The 24229-nt window shown below is 37.9% G+C and overlaps 1 protein-coding gene across 3 annotated transcripts in view; it reads right to left on the reverse strand.

The window, feature by feature from the left end:
* Positions 1-12487: 12487 nt before the first annotated feature.
* grb14 (growth factor receptor-bound protein 14) overlaps positions 12488-24229 on the reverse strand; it is a 28977-nt gene continuing 17235 nt past the window's right edge. For 2 of the 3 annotated variants that reach the window (XM_051403761.1, XM_051403764.1), the window contains 12 exons: positions 21281-21437; positions 19405-19526; positions 19157-19231; positions 18873-19010; positions 17712-17822; positions 17502-17597; positions 17093-17155; positions 15304-15420; positions 14773-14842; positions 14601-14688; positions 13985-14078; positions 12488-13837 (listed from right to left, as the gene is read on the reverse strand). In XM_051403761.1, the coding sequence (XP_051259721.1) occupies positions 13691-13837; positions 13985-14078; positions 14601-14688; positions 14773-14842; positions 15304-15420; positions 17093-17155; positions 17502-17597; positions 17712-17822; positions 18873-19010; positions 19157-19231; positions 19405-19526; positions 21281-21437 (1278 nt within the window). In that variant the 3' untranslated portion in view covers positions 12488-13690. Of the gene's footprint in view, positions 13838-13984; positions 14079-14600; positions 14689-14772; positions 14843-15303; positions 15421-17092; positions 17156-17501; positions 17598-17711; positions 17823-18872; positions 19011-19156; positions 19232-19404; positions 19527-21280; positions 21438-21788; positions 22039-24229 lie in introns of those variants that run through there. The other variant, XM_051403762.1, reaches the window with a different exon arrangement.

Here is a 24229-nt window from a genome sequence, read left to right on the forward strand (position 1 = left end):
GACTAGTAGTTAAAGTTTACTGTATGTAATTTGTTGAAAATAACCCATGTGGACGAAACTAGCTTTGTTGCCAGTACAGGCTGAGGAGCAGGAATTTTGCACTAAAGAGCGAGTGCAAAATTAATGAAGGGGAACTCTGACTTTTAGTCAATGTAAAAATTTCATTAATGTTATTATTCAGTCACCTCTATGGTCCTGAATTTATATCATAGAGACCTCATGTGTTGAATCTTGATTGCATGCATTTCCATTTCTTCAACATCAGGGGACCCTGAGAGCTGAGAGAGGGACACCTGGGATGCTCTGTATGAGAAAGGCATGAGCGACATTAGTGCATCTGAGTACTGAATATCTTTTCCGTGTGTGGCACTCCAACGCAGGCCATTAACTTACCTGTAACGCTCCTATGTGTCACATTACTTTATTTGCAAAAAAGTGCTTGTAGAATCTTTTTATTCACATGCTGTTGATGGATTATAATAGAGGATTTTGAAGAATAAGACAGGCCATAAGTATTTAAGTATAGTTAGAAGAAATTTCTTAATGCAGCGTTTATTTAATATATATATATATATATATATATATATTTAATCCATCCCCTTTCACTTTATGTCACATTCAAAATTATAATGTGTTGAAGGCATGAAAATAATTTTAGGGAGAATCCGTGGCTACATTGGTCATACAGCTGGAAAGAAACAGATTAGTGCAATATTGCTCGACATAATGACATTTGGTATTTTATTCAAATGCATTAGTACGAGGAGGCATAGTTAGAACAGGTGACCTCACTAAGTAATGCCATTTGATGAGACAATTATATGGGAATCCGTATAGACATACTTAGTGATTTGGGAACAAACAGAAGGAAAAGGACAGACATTTTAATATATAGTAGCATTGTGTATAATCTGCCTTGGACTCTCATTGATTCTTAGTGTTCTTCAGAGAAATGTGTCCCTGCTTCTCCCAGAGTATGATCATGGATAAAAAATAGGGCCAGATAGTGTTTAATTGACAGTGGTTTTCTCAAGAGACACCACTTCTGTATCAATATTATAGCACACCTCAAAAACAGAAATCAACTCAAAAAGCCCCTTGGCCTTCAGTTTTGTATCATCATACCTCTGCTTCCTCTTTCAAATGTTTTACCTTCACAGAAAGACAATGAATACTCAGTACTGTCTTTATGTCTTGGTCACCTGACCTGATCAGCTGTTTCTTAACCCCAACAGTCCTTACTGCAACGTTTAACTGAAAAGGCTCTGTAAAATAATCAAATAACATCATAATGACAATAATGGGCAATACTGTTATTCTATCTCCCAAAGTGTTAAGTTAGCTACATTAAGGGTTACAGGTTACCATCCTGTAACTCCCACTAAAAGGAAAACAGAAGACAACACTGTGCACTTTATATAAGTCTCTCATTCTAAAACATCTTAACTGTTCCAAGCTTAGCATAACAGTCTAACAGCTCAAACCATTAGTACCCTGCAACTACACAACATAACATAACCCTAACCCTATCATCTGATTATCTGTCTCACAATATGATAATGGAAACTGCTGGGCCTACTGTATGTAAAATCTCTAGTTTACATTAACAAATTAGGTGTTCATGCAAAGTAGTTTTTTTCCTGTCATACATATTTCACATATTGAACTTTAGATTGTGTAAATTCTGTATACATGTGTGTTAGCAAATACAGTTAACTGAGAATTTGTTTTAATTTCTATGATCTTATTTTGATGAAAACGGTGCTTATTTCTGACTATGATGTTACATCAATGCAAGAGGAGATATCAATGTAGGGTAAGACGTCAATGTGTTAATGTGCCATTATTCAGATGTCCCCTGTAGATTCCAGTGAGCAATACGTAACTGGTTAGGTTCTGAATGAGTCTTGTAAGACAGTGTACACACCCTGACAATGGTCAAAATATTCACAACTGCTGGAAATCTTAACACTGTAAGTGAAATACATGCCTTTGCTTTGGGGAAATAGTCCTCTGCCAATTGTGCTGAAATTGCGCTATCCTTATCTAAAGTACTGTTTCATAGATATGAGGAGCAGCCTGCAAAAATAAAATTAAAAAAATAAATAAAATTAAGTGCCCATACACCTAGATTGAAGAGGAAGGTACAATAATGTGAAGTTATGTTTCCTACACCCTCAAAATAGATCACAGATTGAACACAGAACAGAAAAATAAGTAAGAGAAATAACTTAAAATGTCAAAATGTAAATGTGACAGTGAACATTATCATTACATACTACATCATCCTCTAAATGACCTCAGCCATCAATTGCCCATTCACTTTGCAAAGGTTGACCAGGTGAAAAATTGTCAGTACCATGACACCTATGAAACCATGCAGTGAGGGCTGGTTTGAGGTGTACAGTATACAGCAGGATACAAGTATTGCAGCATAAAAAAACTATTTCCTGAGCAGCAATATGTAACTTGGCAGAGCAGCAAGAACATAATTTATTTATTGACATGAACATCTTTATTTGCAGAACAGTGGCAGCAACATACTGTGACTACACTTTTTGTCCACAGCTTAATTTACAAGTGTATTTGCAGAGTATACACTGTAGAGAGACTGCATGCTATTCTGTATAGCCAAAAGTATGTGGACACCTGACCAAAGTATCACCATTGACATAGATTAATTATTTGTGAGATTTCAGAATGCTGGCAGGCTAGTTGTTGACCCCTGTTTTCAGTCTTTGTGCTAAGCTAAGATAAGCTAAGCTACTGGCAGTAGCTTCATGTTTAACAGATGAGAGTCATGTCAAATTTTATACATAGCACAAAATCACAAATTTCAATTTGCCTCAGGTGGCTTCACAATTTGCACAGCATTCAACAGTTTCTGCCCTAATAGCGTAGCTTCAGGTGTTATTATCTAACTTTTGGCAAGAAAGCGAAAAAGTATGTTTCTTACGTTTTCACTTAAATAAACGTGGATGGTGCAGCACAACTAACAAGCCAGCTTCCTTCATTTTGGGCTTTTCCGGCTTTTCGTTCTCTCAAAGGTCAGCACTGTCAAGATAGGAGTGGCAGCGTCAAAGTTAACAAAGATTGCACAGCTGTGATGAAGGTATCAACACATGTCTTAAGTATGAAACGTTGGTCAGGTGGCAAGAGGTGGTCGTATGTGAGAATTTCCATACTTAGGTAACGTGGTGACAATTGAATCTCAATGGTGAGTGAGGAAACTGCGTCTGCTGAGGAAGACTATGTGATGGGGTTAAAACCTCCAGAAAAAGTTTTGTTTACAACAGCAGTAATAGTTGTTTTTTGGCCACTTGGGACATTGTAACAAGCTGTAAATGCCACATTCACATATTATCACATGATAAAGACCAACATCACCATGCTGCCATAACACACAACCATTATGAAAGGCTGTGGTAATTTATAGTGCCCGTACCACTAATTCATCACATGTATCTAAAAACCATCACCGTGATGATATCTCATATCATTATTAAATGTCAGATGGATGATCAATTTTTAATCTATAGAGCTCATCTTGAAACAGACTTCACAAAGTGCTGTGGAATTCAGGATAAAATTAAAAGACCATTAACAGGGAAATTATGACTCAAATATAGATGTATATGAATATCAAATATGAAAGAATGATAAGATTTATCACTTATAAATAATTTATAATTAAGTTTATAAATGCACCTTAGAGTAACATTTTACAGAAGACTAGGTAGACTGCAAAAATAAAAACACCGTTTTACTGTAATGAAATATCTCTTTAATATCTCTCTGCTAAATGTTCACCTTCTAGTTAACTTTGACAATTTTTTTTCTTTTTGTCAATTTAACATTTGGGAAAAACAGGTTTTCATTTTCTTTCAGCTAAATAGCGAAAGTCCATGTGTTTGCTTGTGCATGTGCATGCCCATGTGCCGATGATGTTTTTAGTACCAAAGACAAACTGCCATCCACCAGCATCAGACACACAAACATGTATACACAGAGTCTATGTAGCTAGTAAATTCTTATTGCCGTGTTTCAGTCGTTGAAGAAATATGATAGCAATTACTCCACCACCATGTTAGTTGACCACCTCTGCAAACCATTACACATAAATATGTTGTGATCCCTGTGTTCAACAGTCTGTTATGGACAAAGATGCCTTCCTCTCCTTTTAGTGTGCAGTCATGTCTGAGGTCATGGCCATTTTGTCCATATCCCATTTCTTAGTGTATCTTTAGTAAGCCAAGCAAACCGTGTGCTGTAGCTCAGACTGAGGTCTTTCTCTTGTTGTTGGTATATGTGGGTCAAAGAGGAATCTTTTGAAAACAGGAAGATAGGAATACTGCCCAACACTAAATGAAAGGGGTTTACAAAGCTAGAACTATTCTCTTAAATGTCTGACCAGATCAAACTGATATTCAGTGGAAAATACTCTAAGTGCAAATATTGTTGCACCTGCTCCATCACTTTTGTACCTTTATACACACAGAAGCATCTGGAAGGCAGTACTGGACTGAGATTCAATTAACTTGTGTTATAATAAGGGGCAAAGACTGGGAGTTAGCAGTACACAACTATGGTCCAGAGCAATGATTGACGTTAGCCTCCATTCAACCTCAGCATGAAAGGAAGCGCTAAGTAATAGCATGCTCTCAGAACCATCTCTGTGTATTAAATTGTTCCCTTCTTTTTGGTAACATCAAATGGTGTTTGCACACGGTTATAAGGTACCATTGCTGTCTACCAGATCAGTGCTGGAATGTGTATGCATTGTTGCTTGTTGATGAATTGAATAAGTCTGTGGGCTGTGCTGTAAATCTCTGAGTTGAAGGACGAGCTGTATCTCATACTAGCCTCTATCTGGTGGAAAAGAAAGCCTCTGGGCAGTGATAGAGAAGTAGAGAGGACGGTGGAGGGACAACTGGTAATTTAAACTGTATCTTATTTTGAATATTTTTCTTTAAAGGAATAATAACATTATCCTTGTTATCTTTGCTTTTTTAATGTTTTATTATTTGTATCAGAAATGGCGACAAATACTGAGTGATCAAGGTGGGCTTGTTCAGTGTCATTGAACTGTACTTGTGTTCCTATAGAAATTTGCAGATAATACCCTGAGCTCCAGTGACAAATGGGTTTTTATTTGTGCTGAATGAATGACAGTGTCAGATCCTGTCTCGAACCTTTCATGTTTCACTTCGCTGCACATTTCACAGTCCTTCTCTTTCCTTACAACAGCCACAGAATATATTAATCTTGTTATTCTGGTGTTTGGTCATGTTTGGGAGATGTACGTGTATACAGCTTAACACACACAGACACACACACACACACACACACACCTAATTACAGAGGCCAATACTGTCATGTTCATTGCAACATTTTCACATGGCACAATGCAAGCTTTTCTACCAGGGCATCACCTTTTTGATTTAAATTTAAATGATTAATGTCACAACAGTAACTTGTACCAGTGGTGGAACCACTGACACATATTGTCCTCAAAATAAGCCTGTGAAATGTATTTATACTGTATAACCCAATGCTCTTAGCTTTAACAGTAAGCCAGTCAGTGAGTCAGTCAGTGTGGCTTCAGTGTTCGACTGTGTCAATGGTGGCTACGGTGAGTCAAGTAATCGGTGGGGTTGTGTAGTCAGTGGTCAACAACTACTCTGGACCGAAGCGAGATAAAATAAAAAAAGCCATTTTACAACTTTACATAATGCTTCATATGCCTCCAAAAGTAGTATTTATTTACTTCTTTAAAGCATGACCACAGGACAAGTCAGGACTAGGTAAAATGAGGCAATGTCATATAAACACTCTCTGAAAGGTCTGACGATGATTTAGCCTTTGGGGGCAACAGCCAAAGTTTCAGGGATTCCGTTGTAGAGAGTGGAAATCCAGAAAACGGATAATGGATATCCGGTTCAAGACCTCTGCAGTCCAATTATCAACTTGACACACCCAGTCCCAGGTGTCCAGGGCAACTTGGCTAAGCTAACTGGCTAACAGAAGCTAAGCTACATTTTGCAGCAGTGACTTCTGCAGCCGAAGGGAAACCAGAAAACATTTTCTCTATAAATTATGAGCCTGTTTCAACAAAATCTGCACTTGTCCCGACCAGGAGCCACATAGTGCAGGAACAGGCATATGGGGCCCAGAATGGGAATGACAGAGACACTGTGAACCCTATTACAAGACAGTGTAGCATCAAAATGATTCTGAAACTGTAAAGCAAGGAGGGGCCCCAAAGATAATCTTGCTAAGGGCCCTTTGGTGTCTAGGGCCGGGTCTGCTTGTGGGACAGTACTGCCCCCACAACAGGCATCGATCAGTATTAGAAGGCTGATAAGTCAGCAATGTCTCAGCTCTGCAGAGTGAAGACACAATCCCATGTACTACAACGTGACTGAATTTTATCCTTCTTTATATTTTCTAATAAAAGAATTACAAAATTTATAAAAGATGATGATCAGAGTGGACTAAATACTTCATGGTATTGAGTGTATTTTCTCTGTGTATTGAATTAGGCTTTGTTAGGAAATTATTGAACATGAAAACTATCTGTAATTGTTTTCTACATAAATCAGTGACACTATTGTCTTCTCACTGTTTGTAATTTTAAACTTGTATTTTACTTTATTTCCTATTTGTTTTCATTCATGGTGTACAACTGACATTTTAGATTTTTCCATTTCCAGCATGATTTAAATCATTATACAACACTTTTATTTTTTCTTTCTTTCAATCTTCTGTTAATCTTTTAATAATTTGTAATATCTTACATGCACACAGCTGTTGTTTGACAACAAACTCTGTAATTGCATCCTCTCCATCACCATAAGGACCATTAAAACAATTTGAAACACTGATAGCACATACTGAGTGCCTCTGCCAGCTCTCTATTCTGATGAGCAATCATGGACATTTTCTCCAAAGTACTCAAACTATCTATTAATGAGTAGATCTATCTTAAAAATGAGTAGCTATCTAGTATAAATGCTGTAGGGATAGAATATAACAAATTGTAAATACATTATATTGTGTGTGTTTGGATACTTTCTGCCCTCTTGTGGTGGTACTTTGCAGAATGAGAGACATTTCACATCAGCTCATCAGTAAGAAGATACAAGTGACCAGAAATTAAAGGATTTAATAAGATAAATATAAAGACATGCAGCATGCAGATATATGAGGAAAAATAACAATAAGAGGGATTTTTATCCATAATATGTCCTTTTGTAAAAATCTATATGAAAGAGGATTAAATAATTTTGGATTGTATATAATGTATTTGCTTTATAAATTATACAGACAACTGTCAGTGTCATATTATGTAAATTCTTGCCCAGTGTAATTTAATTACGATTAAATATTTAGGTTCTTGTTTTGTCACATTTGTAGTGTGCCACCTTGACTTGTGAAAATTAAAACAGAAGATTTTAATAAAGACATCAAAGTAAATGTACGAGCAGAATAGATTAACATAATTTAGAATTGACTGCATGATACAGTAACACAGATCCTCCCTGACTCTGAGCCAGATTAGACGAAGAGTGAATCTGTTCACAAATGCCCAGCAAAGGTCAGCATGGTATTGAATTTTTTCAAATATTTTTCAAAATACCTTCTGGCATTGCAAATATTTTTGACCACTGCGTAATACTTTGGGGAAGGATGAATCCCCACTCCTCCGTGCCCCCATCTCTCGCTCTCCCTCTCTCTTAAACACACACAAACACACACACATACACACAGATACCACTACACAATGCCTGCCAATCTGCACCGAAAAAACACCGCTCTGGGTTATTCATCGATTGACCATTCAAATCCCAACATATGCTGCTCTGCTTCTATTCCACTGTGTTCTCAGAAATGGACCATTTCCTAATTCTTCCACAAGGCTTCCTACTCTGTTCAGGAGTCACTCGCACACCATGTAAATGAGAGAAAAAAGTAGGCAGGAATGTAAATTGATCCAATACGTGTGTAAATGTGCTCGTGCACATGCGCACGTGTGTCTGTGTGTGCCACTGTGAACATTTTGACCTATTTTGCAGAAAAATGCAAGGACAATATATCATCCTAAGTTCTGCTCTGTAACCTTGAAGTAAATTGCCCCATGATATATATCATGTTGTTTTGAAGTACTTTTTCCCAACTACATGTTATGGTATGAATGATAGCAAACACAGGATAGCGAGTCTGAGAGTTTGGGTCTACTTTTACAGTGCACAATAATATTCACCCCAAGTGCTGCACTGTCAAACATCTCAGCTTTACTTTGCTTTTCATGTCTTTCTACCTTTAAAGTCAAAAATGTTTTTCTCTCCGACCCCCTCCTGGTTTTACCCCTGTCGTTTTCCTTTTCTTATCCATCCTTTTGATCACCTAAAACATCAGTCCATCACCACCAGAAGCTGTGGTTTATGTCTCCCTGCTGTCCACTGTCTGCCTTCCAGGGAGAGCTCCTCCCCGCTGAGCCGCTGCCCGTTTGCCAAACTCAAGTGTTTGTGGGAGAAGTGAGCAGGTTTTACATGGAGGACTGCCTTAATGTTGTTCAGTTGGTGGGCCACCACACAGGGCGCTGCACTTCAGATTCACTGTTTGTTCATCTGTGCAGGGCCAAATCCCCCCTTACTCTCTCTGTCTCACATACACACACATTATACACACAAACACTCCTCACCATCACAGCCTATATCTGTCACACAAAGAGAACATTTCCAAATTAAATAATCTGAATGAAAGGAAATCATTTATGGCTTGGTATATGTCAGGATATCGTCATGTAAACACTTGGCTAGCTGGGATGTTACTGTTTGGTTTGAGAAGTAGAGGTATGCCTTTCAACTGGGGATTAGGAGGGGACGTGGCCTCTATAGGGCTCCCTCAGAGCAAAGCCAGTCCTCCCATGTTAATTTCTCAAGGTCAAGAAAAACCTCTGCAATGTTTCAGCTTTGAAGGTGGACTGAAAATACAATAACAGGAACCCCGCTGTATAGAGGAAAAAAGAACACTGATTCAATATAACTGCTACATCTACCTGTTTGCTAAGATCAAAGAGGCCGGTTAACAACAACAAAAGACAGATATGTCTGCTTAATGTGAGTTTATACAGGACTTGGTGTTAAATGAAACTTTTGTCTTTAACATAATAAGAGCAGTAACTCATATCAAAGAAAAAACAAGCTGATCTGCAGTATTACTGTAGTTTTAGTCTTGTCCTTGTTGGCTCAGTTCCTATAGGAATAAGCATTAATATGACCATTCATCACTCACTGTCTTGAACAGTTATTTTACAAGCTGCACTGTCTAGGTCTAATTGAGCTACTTTACATTGTAATAAGGCAACAAAATGCACCGGATTAAAGCAGACCCTGTTCCCTTATGTATTTAAAAATAGGGCTTTGGAAAAAGCTACATTGCATGTGTCTCGCCTTTTGAGATTTAATGACTATCCTGTGACTCCATAGAGAATTACTGCCAGTAATTGATTATTAAAACTTGAAATTGCAAACCACATCCATTATTTGACGAGTGCATGTGTTATCCTTGTAATTAACAAAGCTTGGCACTTACCGTTTGCCAGTTCCAAGACCCCCAGAAAAATATATCAGAGGTTAGAAAGGCGATTTATAGAGCAAGCACTGTCTGGGCAATTATCTGAGACATAATACATTACCAAAGATGCTCAATACACAAAGAAAATTCCCTTTTACACCAACTGCACAGCCACGGTCTCGATGCTGTGTATAAAAACCTATGAAGCTTTAAATTTGGTTAACAATAAATGTATCTTTATGACTGCTGTTTTTAAAACCCCAAAGTATTATCTGCATAAAACAACACTCGTCTATAGAGCACAGAAGTATTTTTAACTGCATATGACTGCCAACCCTTAAAAACCTTGCTGCTGCAGTGTCAAAATTAGAGAAAGCGCTTGAATATTAAACAATGTACAATTGTTAGATTTTTAAAATGTATTTATCATAAAAGCCTAGATTTGTCAAGTAAAACAGTAAATAGAGGATACACTGTATGGCATTTAACATATTTGGGGAGTTTTGGATTGTAGCCAATACCCATAATACCTTCACGTTACAAACAGAACAAAAATACAAATGTATGAGCATCCTACCTGCGGCTTCTGATCTATATTCTATTAAGATGATTGTTATTGGCCACTGTCTGTGAAAACTGAATGTTTATTACTGCAAAATGACAATACAGTAAAAGCACCACTACAACTGTGCAATGTAGCACACACACACACACACACACACACACACACAGTCTACAGTTTATGTATGATTTGACAAGGTAAAATAATTAGTCCAACACTGTTTGATGTCTTATTTAATTTCACCCTTGATCTGTATTACGTGTGAAAAACGGAAAACATGAAAATCTTTCACTTATTTAATATTTAGTTCTTATCGACCTATGATTATCTTTGCTCCAGTCCACTGTGGCCACTGCAGCTACTGTAAATAGCTGTTGGATTTGCTTCTGGCTTTAGATAGTCCAGATGGGAAAGCCCTTTGCAAAGGAATAGTTAAAGCCTCTAACCTTCACTATGGTGCATCCCCTAAACAAACCTAGCCTCATTTCCTCATAGACTGCCTAGATTCATACCCAAGCCCAGATAATGCCCTTTTGTGGATCAAGAGCAGAGCAAACAGCAAGGTCTTCACTTCATTGGAGATAATCAGTAATTGGCCAAAGCCAGTAAACTGAATACAGACAAGGGGAATACAACAAGAGGGGCATTTAAGAACAGAGTGAAGTTCAAACTCTCAAGTGCAAAACCTGAAGTCATAAGAGTGAAAGTGCAGGCAGGAGTAAATCCAATGTAGTGGTGAGAAGTGCTACAAACACTGGTGGTTGTCCATGAGGGCCCAAGACAGAGCGGAGAGAGGCTTTATTTACTGGGAGAAATGCTGTATCCACAGGCCGTTTGGGCAGGATAGAGCTGGATGAATTCATTAAAGGAAGCGCAGTCTCTCCCAGCTGCCATCTCTCCCCCTGCAGCCAGACTCCGATCAATGGCAGGAATACATCCAAAACAACATTTAGCACAAGACCTCGGAAGCAGGGGTGCATTTAAGACTTCTCTGTGTGCGCACATCTCCCCTGGATGTGAGCACTGTTTCAAAATGTGCTATTGAAGTAGAGCAGGGGAGGTATAGGGGCAATGTGTTTGTATCACAACAGAGAAGATTGTTTAACACGAATGCTTCAAGACAAGACACCTTGCCGTTCACTGTTATGTAGGGAACCAAAATGATGTCCATTACAATTTTTTTCATATTCAATGGATCCTTGAAAGTCAGTTGTACATTAAAATGCGATTACTTTAAATTCATTACTTGCACCTGAAATATTAAATGACTTACTTACAGTGTAAGAGCTGGCACACAGGCACCGTTGCTGTTGTCAGTGTAAATACACGCGCTCATGTATATATATATATATATATATATATATATATATATGTGTGTGTGTGTGTTTTTTAGGTAATTCTTTGCACATAAAATGTCAGATGCTCAATACCAGGGAAGTCTTAGTTGCACAACTTTTAAAGTAAGTTAACTTCTTTAAAGTTCTTCCATCTTTGACACTTTTTATGTGTATTATGTAATTTAAATCGCACTGGACACATTATGATTTCAAACATAAACTTGGTCAAGCAAAAGCAAAATGCTTCTAGTACCATCTAGTGGTTATAAAAAATATTTATGTGACGGCACTGTGGAGAAATCATACTTTGTATATGTATACATAGACTGCACACAGAATTCACTAAATCATACTTGACAATGTTAAGCTAATGTGTTCCATTCACAGGCTATATAGTGTGACTAAATTTAACTATGTGCTGGATCTCATTAGACAATTCTGACTTATGTATTCACTATAAAAATCTTTCTGAGCAGAGAAGCACCCCACTGTGTACTGATGAGATGGCTCAGGTGGACGTTTCAATTTAAAGTGAGATTTAGTGTCTGTAATTGCATTTGTATCATAACCCTGTATGCCCTATTTACCATACAAAGACTATAATGTATACTGCATTATATTTTTAAAAAAGGCTGAGTTTATCAGCCTAGTGATCGATTGCTTCACACTGTCCCAGATCTCATCTGGGCATCTCAGTTAAGAGTTTACTGTGCTGCGTACCAAACTACAGCAAACATGAATAATACATTGCCGGCAGTTTTTAAACATTGCTGAAACCGACTGAAAATGTAGGTCTAACTAACAGTGTGTGCACCTTGAATCTTATTGTTATATGTGACAATAATTCATACAAAGTCACACATTACAAACAGACTTTGTTATATATATATATATATATATATATATATATTTAAAAAAATGCAGTCCATGACATTCATTGTTCAATGCACTGTTGTCCAGCTGAAAAACAAAAACAATAATGAAACTACTAACAGAAGTTAGAAGATGGTCATTTTGATCATGTCACCGATTTAAAATACCTTGGTTTTAAAAGCTGATCCATTATTGGCTTTTTGAAAACAGACACTGTATTTCCACAGCAGTGGCAATAACAGCAAACCACAACCAACCCAGGGTTTTGCAAACTGTATACCTGAATCTTTGAAAAATATAAAACCTAAATTTCCATATACATTGAATTCAGATATGATTAAAATCAGTCACACAGTATTTCTGATTTCCATTTCAATGGCTTATATCTAAAAAATTGTGAAATATATTTTGCTGCTCTTGCTCTAGAGTGAGCGCACAACTAATTTCATGTTATACAAACATTTCATTGAATCACATACATTTAAAATGAATGCACAGTGCAGGCTAGTGAGGTTGTGTGCCATTTCTCTCCACCTGTACATTACACCTCTCTCTTTCTCTCTACAGCAGTCTCAGTCCAGCTTACAGGGCATGCACAGTGACACTTCCTGAGAGGTCATTTTATCTCTCAAATAGAAAACAATGATCATTTTCTTTAAAAAAAAACAAGAAAAAAAAAACCACCTGAATACTTAGAGATACAATGACAATGAAAAGTAAGATAGCTTAGTTTTACTCAAATTTAACAGGACAGAGGTGTTGTGTACTACAGCATGACATGGTTTCAAATAAGAAATTGATGCCCTTGTTGGGATTCAACCATCATCAGCTTTGACAGACCTGGTAATATATAGTTACTGTATACATACTGCAGTTTCAGTAAAAACTCAAATTCCAGCTACTGTATTTCATTTACCAAGAAAAAAGAAAAAAACTTTCATTGGTGTCAAAATGTTAGAATCACAAGCTGTTTGCAATACACATTCAGCTCTACAATATACAGTACAAGTACCGGTAGTCAGGTTTGGACACAACGGATTTACCGCCACATATGGGCACGTTAAAGGGCCAAAGAATAAGGTTCACCAGACAAAACTGCACACCATCTTCAGCACATGTAGTCAGTTATTATACAGTCTATTGTCAAATTCAAATATTTCTCAAAAAGGAAAAAGTAAGGACGATAATGGATGATAACAGTGGTTTCAGTTAGCATGGCTGTTCAGTTAGTCTGTATATCTTTCTTCTTCAAGGCACAATAACACATGGAGTGTTTGTCCAGAAAGGCCCCGAAGTTAAGGTGCATGTGGGCCCTCGGGGGTTCTCCTGGGTCTCTTGTTCACAGGGTGATCCGGGCACAGTGGTGTTTGAGCTTGCAGGGCAACACGCCACGGTTTAGCTGGTAAAACTCCACCAACTGGATCAAGTCAGTGAACCGTGTGTGACCATCATCAAGACTGTAGAATACCTCCCCTTCATCATCCATCTGCAGTGGAGTACGCACACAAACACAGAAAATAAATCACACACACACACGATAGGTGACTTACTGAATGTGATGGTCAAATCCAGAATTAGTTTTTGGAATGTGAATGAAAAACTGTACATCCAAACAAAAGTGGATCGTACTTACAGGTAAGATCTGAAAGTGTTTGATTTTCTGCATGTGGCACAGTGACAGCACAAATGTCTTAGGGTTGCTTTGGCTATCCCTCAGAAGAAATACTCTGGAAACAAAAACGAGTCCTCACTTTTACTATATTATTAGATTTCCTAAAATATAGATAACAATTAATCTAACACATCATGCAAAACTGTTATGGACCACTAGTTTAATTAACAACTTATTTTTGATATGTTGTTTTGGCATTTATTGATCCTTTTTTAACAATCCGTTTGTCAGTTGATGGTAAAAACACTTTGAATTGCATTGCATTTGTTTGAAAGGTGCTAAAAAGCTATAAATAAAGTTCAATTGATTGAGAATATTCATTTAGACTTATGTCACACTCCACAATTATTGAAAACGTATTTGTCAAACACACGTGATTTCTCTTATGCAAAGATTTCAAAAATTGCGCATTAAATGTATTTAACAGGCATATTACCTTTTATTAACCACACTACCATGCATGTCCTATGGAAGAGCCTCACTGTTGAGGATCATGTGGTCCACCTACCACCAATACACCTAATGTCTTTAATGACACAATGTAAACAATTAAAGAGGAAGGAGTTTAACTGCTTACCCATCGATAAGACCCTGCTGAGTGATGAGACGCTGAGCTTCATCCCGAGACAGTTTGCCGTGGAACCAAGACTGAGTCAAGTGGAGGGCTGAAGCACAAAGAGAGACATTATATTACGAATTATTTATTTCAAAAACAAAAACATCAAAATAAGAAAAAGTGTTCCACAAACCTATGTTTGACACTGAGCTCTGTGATGTGGAAGGACTCCCGTGGCCACTCAGACGATGGCAGCTTTTCCTCTGCGAGAGAACAGCCACAATGACAGTTGAAGTAATGTTGATACATATTTCATTCTCTTTGCATTCTAAAAAGGTAATTATTAATGAGGTGTTTACAACAGTTATTAGCTGTATTTTGTGGTGTTATGCCACTTTGTATAATACTCATTCAAAAATATTATGTTAACTCTTAATAATTCTTGTTACACTGGACATTAAAAGATATAATAAGGTTGTAAATTTTAAGAACACGTTACATTGTAAAAATGTGTTTCTTCTTTCACACCCTTTCTTTTTAGCACCATTTATTTTAGAGATTTTCTCCACCAAATTTTAAAGAGTACATTTCAATAGGCAAAATAACAGGATAACAAATAAAGCATTATTGCTTACTAACCTCTGTTTTTTTCTTGTTAATAATGTTGGGAAATGTCTCTTATTGCTGTTTCTCAGGTAGAGAAAGTTTTATGAATGTTACTTACTCTCCATGACAGGCCTTCCTCTACAGCCACAGACAGCGCCTCAGACGGGTTTTCAATCACTCGGCTCTTTTGGCCAGAGAAGTCCATGGCCACCAGTGAATTCTCTGAGATGCTTCTCTGAAATTGCACACATACATTTAAATGTTATTTTTGTATTGGCTGTATGAGTTTATGTTTTACTTACTTATTTTCTAAAAACTACTGTAGTAAAATATGTATGGTACAAAATACCCAAAAGGTTTTCCTTTCTTGGTTTGATTTCCTTTGTATAGTGTGAAAAGGAGGTAGACTGACTTTTGGTGTCTTATGGTATTGTATTGCCATCTAGTGTCTGAGTAATGTGACTCCATCTTCATCATTTCTAGATGATTCCAGACAGAAAACTCCATTGAAAAGGGATTAGAGTGGCTTTGAAAAAGAATGACACATGGGCACATTTTAGTCCTCTAAGCTGCCATATAGTGAGTGGCTCACTGCACACACTCAAGAAAATTCTTCTTATCAGGATTACCAAGAAGCTTTTAAATTACCACATTCGTTCCTATACCACCTACTAAGCTTACAATTTAAACGAGTGGTGAAAACAAAGTAAGCAGTGTTTACTTTGAGGACAGAGGCAATACCGTCTGTCTTAGCCATTCTGCCCAAATTCCAATGACTTAAAAGATACCCATAATTTCTTAGAAATATTTGACTTAATATTGTATCCAAATACAGCTGTTATTCACTTTTCAGAGATCCTATGAAGCAGTTTTATCGAGGTTGTATTTGTAACTAAATCAGCCGAGTAAACCATAGAAGATTCAGCAGACCGACCCTGGATTTGGCAGATTCGTGTACTCCTCTATCTTTCTAGCTAATCCTCTTGGCAAGGCTGTCGGTCACATATGACCCTCCGACAGCAGAGAAGAGGTGATGAGTTGTTAAATCTGAGAGCAGCTGATCACTGTGTATTTTTAGAAAGCAGAGGGTTCATAACCATGTCCAAAAGCCATAAATAGATTGTGTTCACTGACACGAATATACTCCCAGTAGAGTCTGAGGCTATTCTGGGACACCAAACCTACATTAACACACTGAAGGTGCCTCATTTGTCCTATGCAATTAGATTACCACACTGCTATGTGTTAGCTCCAACATATTTTAAACACATGGAAATGTTGTTTTGGTCCCCGGGGCCAGTGCAAGAAACACAACATTGACATGATAATTTATTAAATTGCTATAGCAAACTTGATAGCAAACATTTACCTATACATCCGACATGCACAGAGCAACATGAGCAGTCATTTGGACTTTTGGAGATTTCTGGTCACATGATTAATGGAAATCCAATATTTACTTCCCTTTGGTCTTGACACCACCAACTCCTAAGTAAATTATCCGTCTTTTAGCTGCTAAATGTTCTACCATGTTCCCCAGCTAATTGCTAACATCATCAGTATGTTGTTTGGTGCTTGGCAGATATTAGAAAGTGGGTTTATCAGAGCTTCTTGGCAGAAAAAAAAGCTGCCTACTGTGGCTGGAAACAAGGTTGACGAGAACAGAGAGTTTGTGGGCTGAAAAACCAAAACAATGACCTAAAAAAAAGAGGCCCCACAAAGGCAAAGTGCAGAATTGATGTTAATTTGCTGTGGGTTAGTTACAAAGGTTACCTTGTTCATATAGTATTTTAATGTACTGTTAATATAAACTTAAAAGGTACATTTTAATGTGGGAACCATTTAAGGCCCTTTAAAGTGAGTTACACGTCATAAGAATAAGATTCAGCTCTACAGAATCAGCTTACCATTGGTGAAGCCTTTTGCTTCTGATGTGGCTGAATGAAGTTTTGGTACAGCTGCATCCCATACTGAAAAACAAAAACCCTTTTTTAAATTCAAATCCCACTTCACTTTTAAATACTTTCAGAAGACCTGTAGTGTAGTGATGAGAAGGGGAAGATACAAATAAAACACAGTCTGTTGTGCTGTACTGTATATTATTTATGGACTAGCAGGAGAGTGACTAATGCTCTCAACTGTATCCAGCAGATATCCAGACAATGAACATATGCTGTTGCTATAAAGAGTAGGAGTGCTAATCCAGCATCACTCAATAGTTTCTCTTGACCTCCTCCCAAAGCTAAATCTGATTCTAGCACTGACTCAGCATTCCTTCCTTAGACATCACCCAGAGTTAGTGATCGGCAAGCCAACCTTTAACAAGCGCATGGCTGTGATCCAGCAGGTCCTGGTCTGCTCATCATCCGCACAAAGCAGCTTCAAGTCCCGGGCTGAACTACACTTTGTGGACTGGAGAAAGAAGTAACATGGAGACAAAAGGAGTTCAACATGGTGGGAATCAATACACCACTCTCTCTTGTGCTCCTTTTGTACAGTTTTGGTATTTCTAGAAAGTGGTTATACCTTGACACAAAGACCATAATCTGTAGGTGCTCCATGGAGTTTTTTGGCTGACAACACTGTGTAGACATCACTGTCACTGAAGTCCGCAATGAACTGGAGATGCCTTGGTTCCTGTAAAACAAAGATCAAATCGAATCAAAGTTTTGAAAAACGTCTGAAAAGCTTTTGTATGTTAAAGATGGAGGCACATGTAAGGTCTTGTGAGTGTGTTAGTATGAGTTTTGCCTTTTATTTTATGATGTGCACAAGAAAGCAATTTACTTTAAGAAATTAATGAATGAAAGGACAAAAGATGGAGCACACTTAAATTTAAACAATGCATATTTATCAATAAACAGCAGCGTTATCTGACATTCTTATCTCTTCTAACCGAAGAGATAAGAATAAAATTAAACATATTGATAGTGGCTGTATTGAGACTGTATGAACAGCCACATTGTGCCAAAGATAATTTTACAAGGAGAAAAAAAAAAAAAAAAGCACAAAGACTACCATTGTTCTGCTGTCACGTCACACACCGTTCCCACTTCCTTATATAAAGTAATGCGACAGCCGTTAGTGTCTGTGCTGATTGAGTGCTGAAGACCACATATGAATGGTAAACCTGCGAGAGTAAAAGTGGGCGCCATACCAAAACCTTCCTGCACTCGACAACAAAAGGTCTACTGTTGTAGGAAACGAAAGCAGTTGAGTTGTGGTTGTGTTGGCGTGGCTGGTGCCTAGGTATAAGCTTCACTTGTCAGCAGCATTGAGAGTACAGTTTCTGCCTGGCTGCTATGCCAGCTGACCTGAGGAAAATCAAGCTTAACCTGTTCCACTGCCCTCTCACAACATGGGTGAGATATACACAGAGGATGAACTGGTGACCCCATAGTGCACAAACAGAGGACTATAATGTGTCTTCATAGATCAAGGCAATCATTTTAAAATTGGTGCATCCATTTTTATCCTGGATAGGATAAACTCCATTTAATTCAAGAAAGGAAATTTTAAAAAAACAATGTTATGCAGTTACATAACAAAACAACATTGCATGCAACAGAATTATTTTAGTTGTGTGCAACAAATAACCCATGTAGGTAGTAATCTGCTTTTCACGTTGCTTTGATTCTCCTAAAATGCATACAAAATTCTGTAAATGAGACTTTTTCTTTTACTGACCTTGGAAGTTCCCTTGTTGGAGAAATAAAGCCCAGACCTCCGCAGCACAAAATAAAACTTCTTCCAAGACTTCCTGCTTTGCTCTTTGGCATGGAGGTGTCCATGTATCTCTGGACAGGTGCTGGAGTTGAGAAAGGTCTGTGTTGGGTAGAGAAATATTTGTCTATAGAGGGGTGTGTGCAGTAGATTCTTAAGGTAACACAACACATTTAGATAGAGGTTGAGAGCCTCACAATTAGCACCCAAGGGCAAACACTGTACTGTAAACAGATAGAATTTGATACCTGTATAAGCTGTGAGTGATCCACCATCCCATTGGTTTCACTGGATATGGAGACCATGTGATCTGGGAAAAAGTCCTACCAATATAAAGGCAACATCAGTTATTACCACACTCTTTAAACTCATAAATCCACACACTGGTGGGAAGACAGTTGGGCTGGTTCAAAGAGAGGATATAGCCTACTAAATACAAAATGATGTCTATTAACCCCATCACCGTATATAGAGTACAAGTTTATCATGAACTCACCAGGGGTTTCCTGAAGAATTCATATTTAGCATAATTCTTCCTAAAATACAGCCGACTGTCTGTGTCCATTCCCCAGCCTGATAGCACCTCCATAACAGACTCATGGTCTTCAATGGTTCTCTCTGGTGAGACCGAGAGGAAAAAAATGAATTAGAGGTTAACCAGTTTTTCACTGCTCTCACTATAACAAAGTTACAGACATACATTCAAATGTTCTTATAACCACAATGCAGTGATGTCTGCAAAAGATTTCCTGACAAGAGTTGTATTCCTTTACTTTGAGTTTGATTATTAAGCTTATATGAATGTGTAACCTCTGGATGAGAGCAGCACAACATAAACATTAATCATTTCCTAGAGCGTAAAATGACTGTTGAATTAATGGAAAACCTTTTTTCGTTCAGACAGCCATGTGAAGCAGTGTTCAATAATGATCTATGAACAACATCAGAGCAAAGAAGTAAACAGACAACAACTTTGTCGTGATTTACATGGTTGAAGAAATAATTCAGAAAAATTGCATATGTTTGCTTCGAAATTATTTAATTGAGCATTATTACATGTTCTCTTTAAATATGAACCCTGAGAGCCAAAAAAAACATCATACATATTGCCAAAACCATGCATCTCCAAATGCTAAACTCTTGCTGAGTAAGAGCCTGAAGCTGTAAGGCATTTTGTCAACCTAGCATTAAATCTATTTTATTATCTGAAAAAGTCAAATAACAGATATCTAGATAGAAGCTTTTCACTGGATAGATTTTGATTTAAAAAAAAAAAAAACATTGATGAGTGGAACAGAACAGATGGATGAATTATGCAATGTGTGCAATAGTGTGAAAATGCAGCTGAGAAATCTTTTATGCAGTCACACTTTCTTCTTGCAGATCAGTGTTAATATATCATTGACAAATATCTTTGTTTTTCACTGTTGGCTTAATAAGAACTATATTTTATGTCATTCATACACCATTCTGCAAACGCAGGTAATGTACTACAAATACTTGTCACAGTATATGTTACATAAATGACTACAGCTAACAGAAAATGTTCTTTAACAGTTAAAGCAAGTCATTTCTGTAATAAATGGCAACCTCCATATTTAAAATTGGTGCACAGCTTTCCAAGAATACCTGCCAGATTAACAGCTGGTGGTGCTTTAAATTAAAATGGATTAAATAAGCAGCAGCAGGTAATGCTGCTTTGAAATGCAGACCTCAAAGAAACCTCTTGCATTCCACAACAAACGCCATGCAGACAATAAAAGAAAGCTTGAAAATGATACAGTTGGATAAAAATCTATACACCCTATTGTAGACAGTCTACTACCTCTCTACTAATGCAAGGCCAGTGGAGCATGAGAAATTATATTCTATGCAAGGAAGATCTATAATTAATGCCACAATCAGCACCAACACCAGCTCCCCTCATATTTGACTGATTTCTCATGTGTGACTGGACAATGAGAGGACAGTGCTCTATTCTACTCACACATATCTACTGTACACATTTCACTCCCCCACTAACTACCGCCACTCCTCTCCTCAAACCAAGCACACCTCGCCCATAGTACTAACATTACCATCACATGATTGATACCAATGTATACTTTGAACATGTCAAAATTACATTTGCCAGTGTATATTTTGACCAACAGCACTTCAACTGAACTGCCTCTGTGCTTTATCTTACACTCTCACAAATGTCACATGAATTTTTTTCCTGGAGAAATCTGAAATGTGCGCAACGATTCAAAGGTGTGGAACCAGGCTAGATGGCCACAAATTACATGTTAATATCGCAATTTGATTTATAAATTGAAATATTACCTTTAAAAGACAACATGCAAAAATTATTAACACTGACAAAATCTTACCTATTCCCAGATGGGAGAGATGTTCAAAAAGAGTCCAGCTGTGGTCATCAATGCAGTGGTTCTTCAAGACAAACAGCTGGCAGATGTCCCGCGCAGTGATGTCACTGGGAACCTCTACTGCTCTGCTCGTGTTATCTTCATTATAAACTTTGATTACCTGCAACAGAAGCATTGAATTAACAACCATGTCAACCTTTCAGCAGAAGGGGATACTTTTTACCTTCAAGGAGTACAAGCAGAGTGTTGTTTTTTTGCTTGAAGTAATGAACAGTATTAAAAGTGAGGCAAAGTATCAGACAAATTAATCAGTTTGACCCACATACAGCAGTTAGGTAGCCTCTGTTTACTATCGCTGTAACAAAATATTCAGAAAAGCACTACAAAAGTAGACAACGATGTCTAAAGCATGTTCCGGGATGTAACCATTTGAGAAAAGCGTGTAGAAAAAAAAAAACACATTGAGACATCAAACACTTAACAAACGAATCCATCTGAAAGTAGCACTTACCCCCCTGTTTAGAGCCAAGCTGTGTTCTGAGTTTGGGCAAGCTCTGTAGCCTATGCATGGCTGAGTACACAGCATCGCAAAAGAGAGCTTTTTGTAAGAAACATAAAAACACACACATCAGACAGCACAGCGAGTGTCAGCTGGGAAGCAACAAATCTCTCTCCCCCTCCCCTCCCTCTCTCGCTCTCTCTCTCTCTCTCGCTCTCTCTCTCTCTCGCTCTCTGGCTCTGTGCTGCAGTGGAGCTGAAAGGAAGCAAGTAGACAAAACTGCCTCTTAGCACGGGGCTGTCCTGACTACATAACTGCATCACTGGGACTTGTTACCAAATCACCTGCTACCTTTCTCCACCACTAAGCGTCAAGAAGACAGATAGACAGGGAGAGATCTGTATATACATATATATTTTATACATATATTTCACTTGGCAATGTAAGATGTCTGTTTCCCCTGCCAATAAAGTCCCTTTGAACTGAATTGAAATTTAATTGAGATATTTCTTTTCTTTTTTTTTGTTATTTTTTACTAATCTGTAAATACACATATTTTCCACTTGCTTTGGCAATGTAAACATGTGTTTCCCATGCCCCTTTGAAGAGAGACAGAAGGAGAGAGAGCGCGAGAGAGAGAGAGAGAGAGAGAGAGGCATATCAAATCAGACTATAAAAACTAGTCTTCCCTTGCAGTGTGACCAGAGGAAAGGATTAAAAATAATAATAGCGGTAATCAGTTTCTCTAAACAGTCTCTCTCTATATGCCAAATGTTTCTTTTTGACATCTGTGTTGATGAATAAATATACAAAACGCTTTACAGACAGCATGTGAGCAAATATAACTTAACGTGTGCACTGTCGGATATTATGAGAGAACATTAAATGATGAAATGTGAAAAGGTATTGGTGAATTGAAGCAGGCGCGAGTGTACCTAAATAAATTTGAAAATCCATCAGTGATATCGCCTGAGAGAGAACAGAAAACACTTCTTCCTCACCAACATAACTTTCATAACTGCACTGCACTCATTCTGCTCTTTGTTGTGCACCCACCCGGTGCCAAATAACACGCCGATGCAGCTCATTCTATCAATATGCTGTTATGTCTGAATGAAGCCATAGGGATCATTAATGTAAAATTCACCTATGTCTGACTGACAAAATGCCATCACTTTAACAGACAGAAGCAGCCAGAAATGTTACATATTCCATGTCTGAAAAGGGCTAAAGGGGTGGAGAGAGAGTCACAAGGCTCCAACTCCCTCTTGATTCACATTCACACACCCATGGCAAGCAAAGCTCCCAGTATAACACCCTGCAAGAGCCCACAGAGCAATTACAAAAGGTGCTGGTTGAATGTAATGCTAGTTGGGTCAAACTCAGTCTTTAGTTGACAGATGCAGGTGCAGGGTGGGTGCGGGGTGTCAGTAAAGACCAAATGACTGACTGTAGTTTAAAACTGATTTGTTTTGTGGAGAGAAAGGCGGTCAAAGCTTTCCAATAGATCTGAGGTTTGAGTCCTCAAGGAACCGTCAGCAAATGGGAGCCTCCAGCCATGACATCACCTCTCAGTGTAAACCATTTAGTGTTTAATCAGCCCGCTAGGAGCCTTACAAGACAAACATCTTTGTTTGTGGATGTCTAACAAAGACGAGGGCCTGCGTACATTAAACAGATTACTCCAGCAGCCAGTGCTTGAGACACACAGCATCATAACACTGCAGGTTAAGTATCTAAAAGTCTTTTTGAACGAAACTAGAGACAAAGACAACAACAGCTGAGAACTTGACAACAGTGCAAAATCATATTCATTTGAAATAAACAAACTATAGATTAAAAAATAAGGTGTGTATTTGCTGCACTGAACTGCATCTAACCTGGGCTTCAGTTAAGTTACTGTGAGGAAGTGGCTTCCTGAGAGCCGGCCAAATCAAATCATTCAGGCATCACATTTCACCAGGAACAGGGTAGGGTTTGTCAGAGGGTGAAGAAACCTTTTTGGTGCATTAGTATTACAGATGTACTTTGTGTTTGCATTACTTAGCGCAGACCAACTGAAAATATTAAAGTTTTAGTTTGCTGCAAATTTTAGTTTGGACGTTGAGGAGACATACATTGACAATGAATGAACGAATGAATGCATGACTGAGTGAAATGAACAAAGCCTGTAAAATCTACTGCATACAATCACCTCTTATATGACTATTTCACGAGAAAAAGAGATTGGGGGGGGGGGGACACAGTGCTATACAGCAGGATTTGGTGTTATAAACTGACCTATGACCTAAGAACTATGTTAACTCTGAGGGAGCGACTGATCCTCAGCTCGGATGAAGACACTGTGCACACACACTGTTGCCCAGTCACAGGTAGATGGCTGAGTAGCAAAGAGAAAGTCAGAAAAAAAGAAAAATCACATGAAGGTATGAAGCTTCTATGTCTGCCGAGAC

Source organism: Dicentrarchus labrax, unplaced genomic scaffold, assembly GCF_905237075.1.
Source record: "Dicentrarchus labrax unplaced genomic scaffold, dlabrax2021, whole genome shotgun sequence".
Classification (NCBI taxonomy): domain Eukaryota; kingdom Metazoa; phylum Chordata; class Actinopteri; family Moronidae; genus Dicentrarchus; species Dicentrarchus labrax.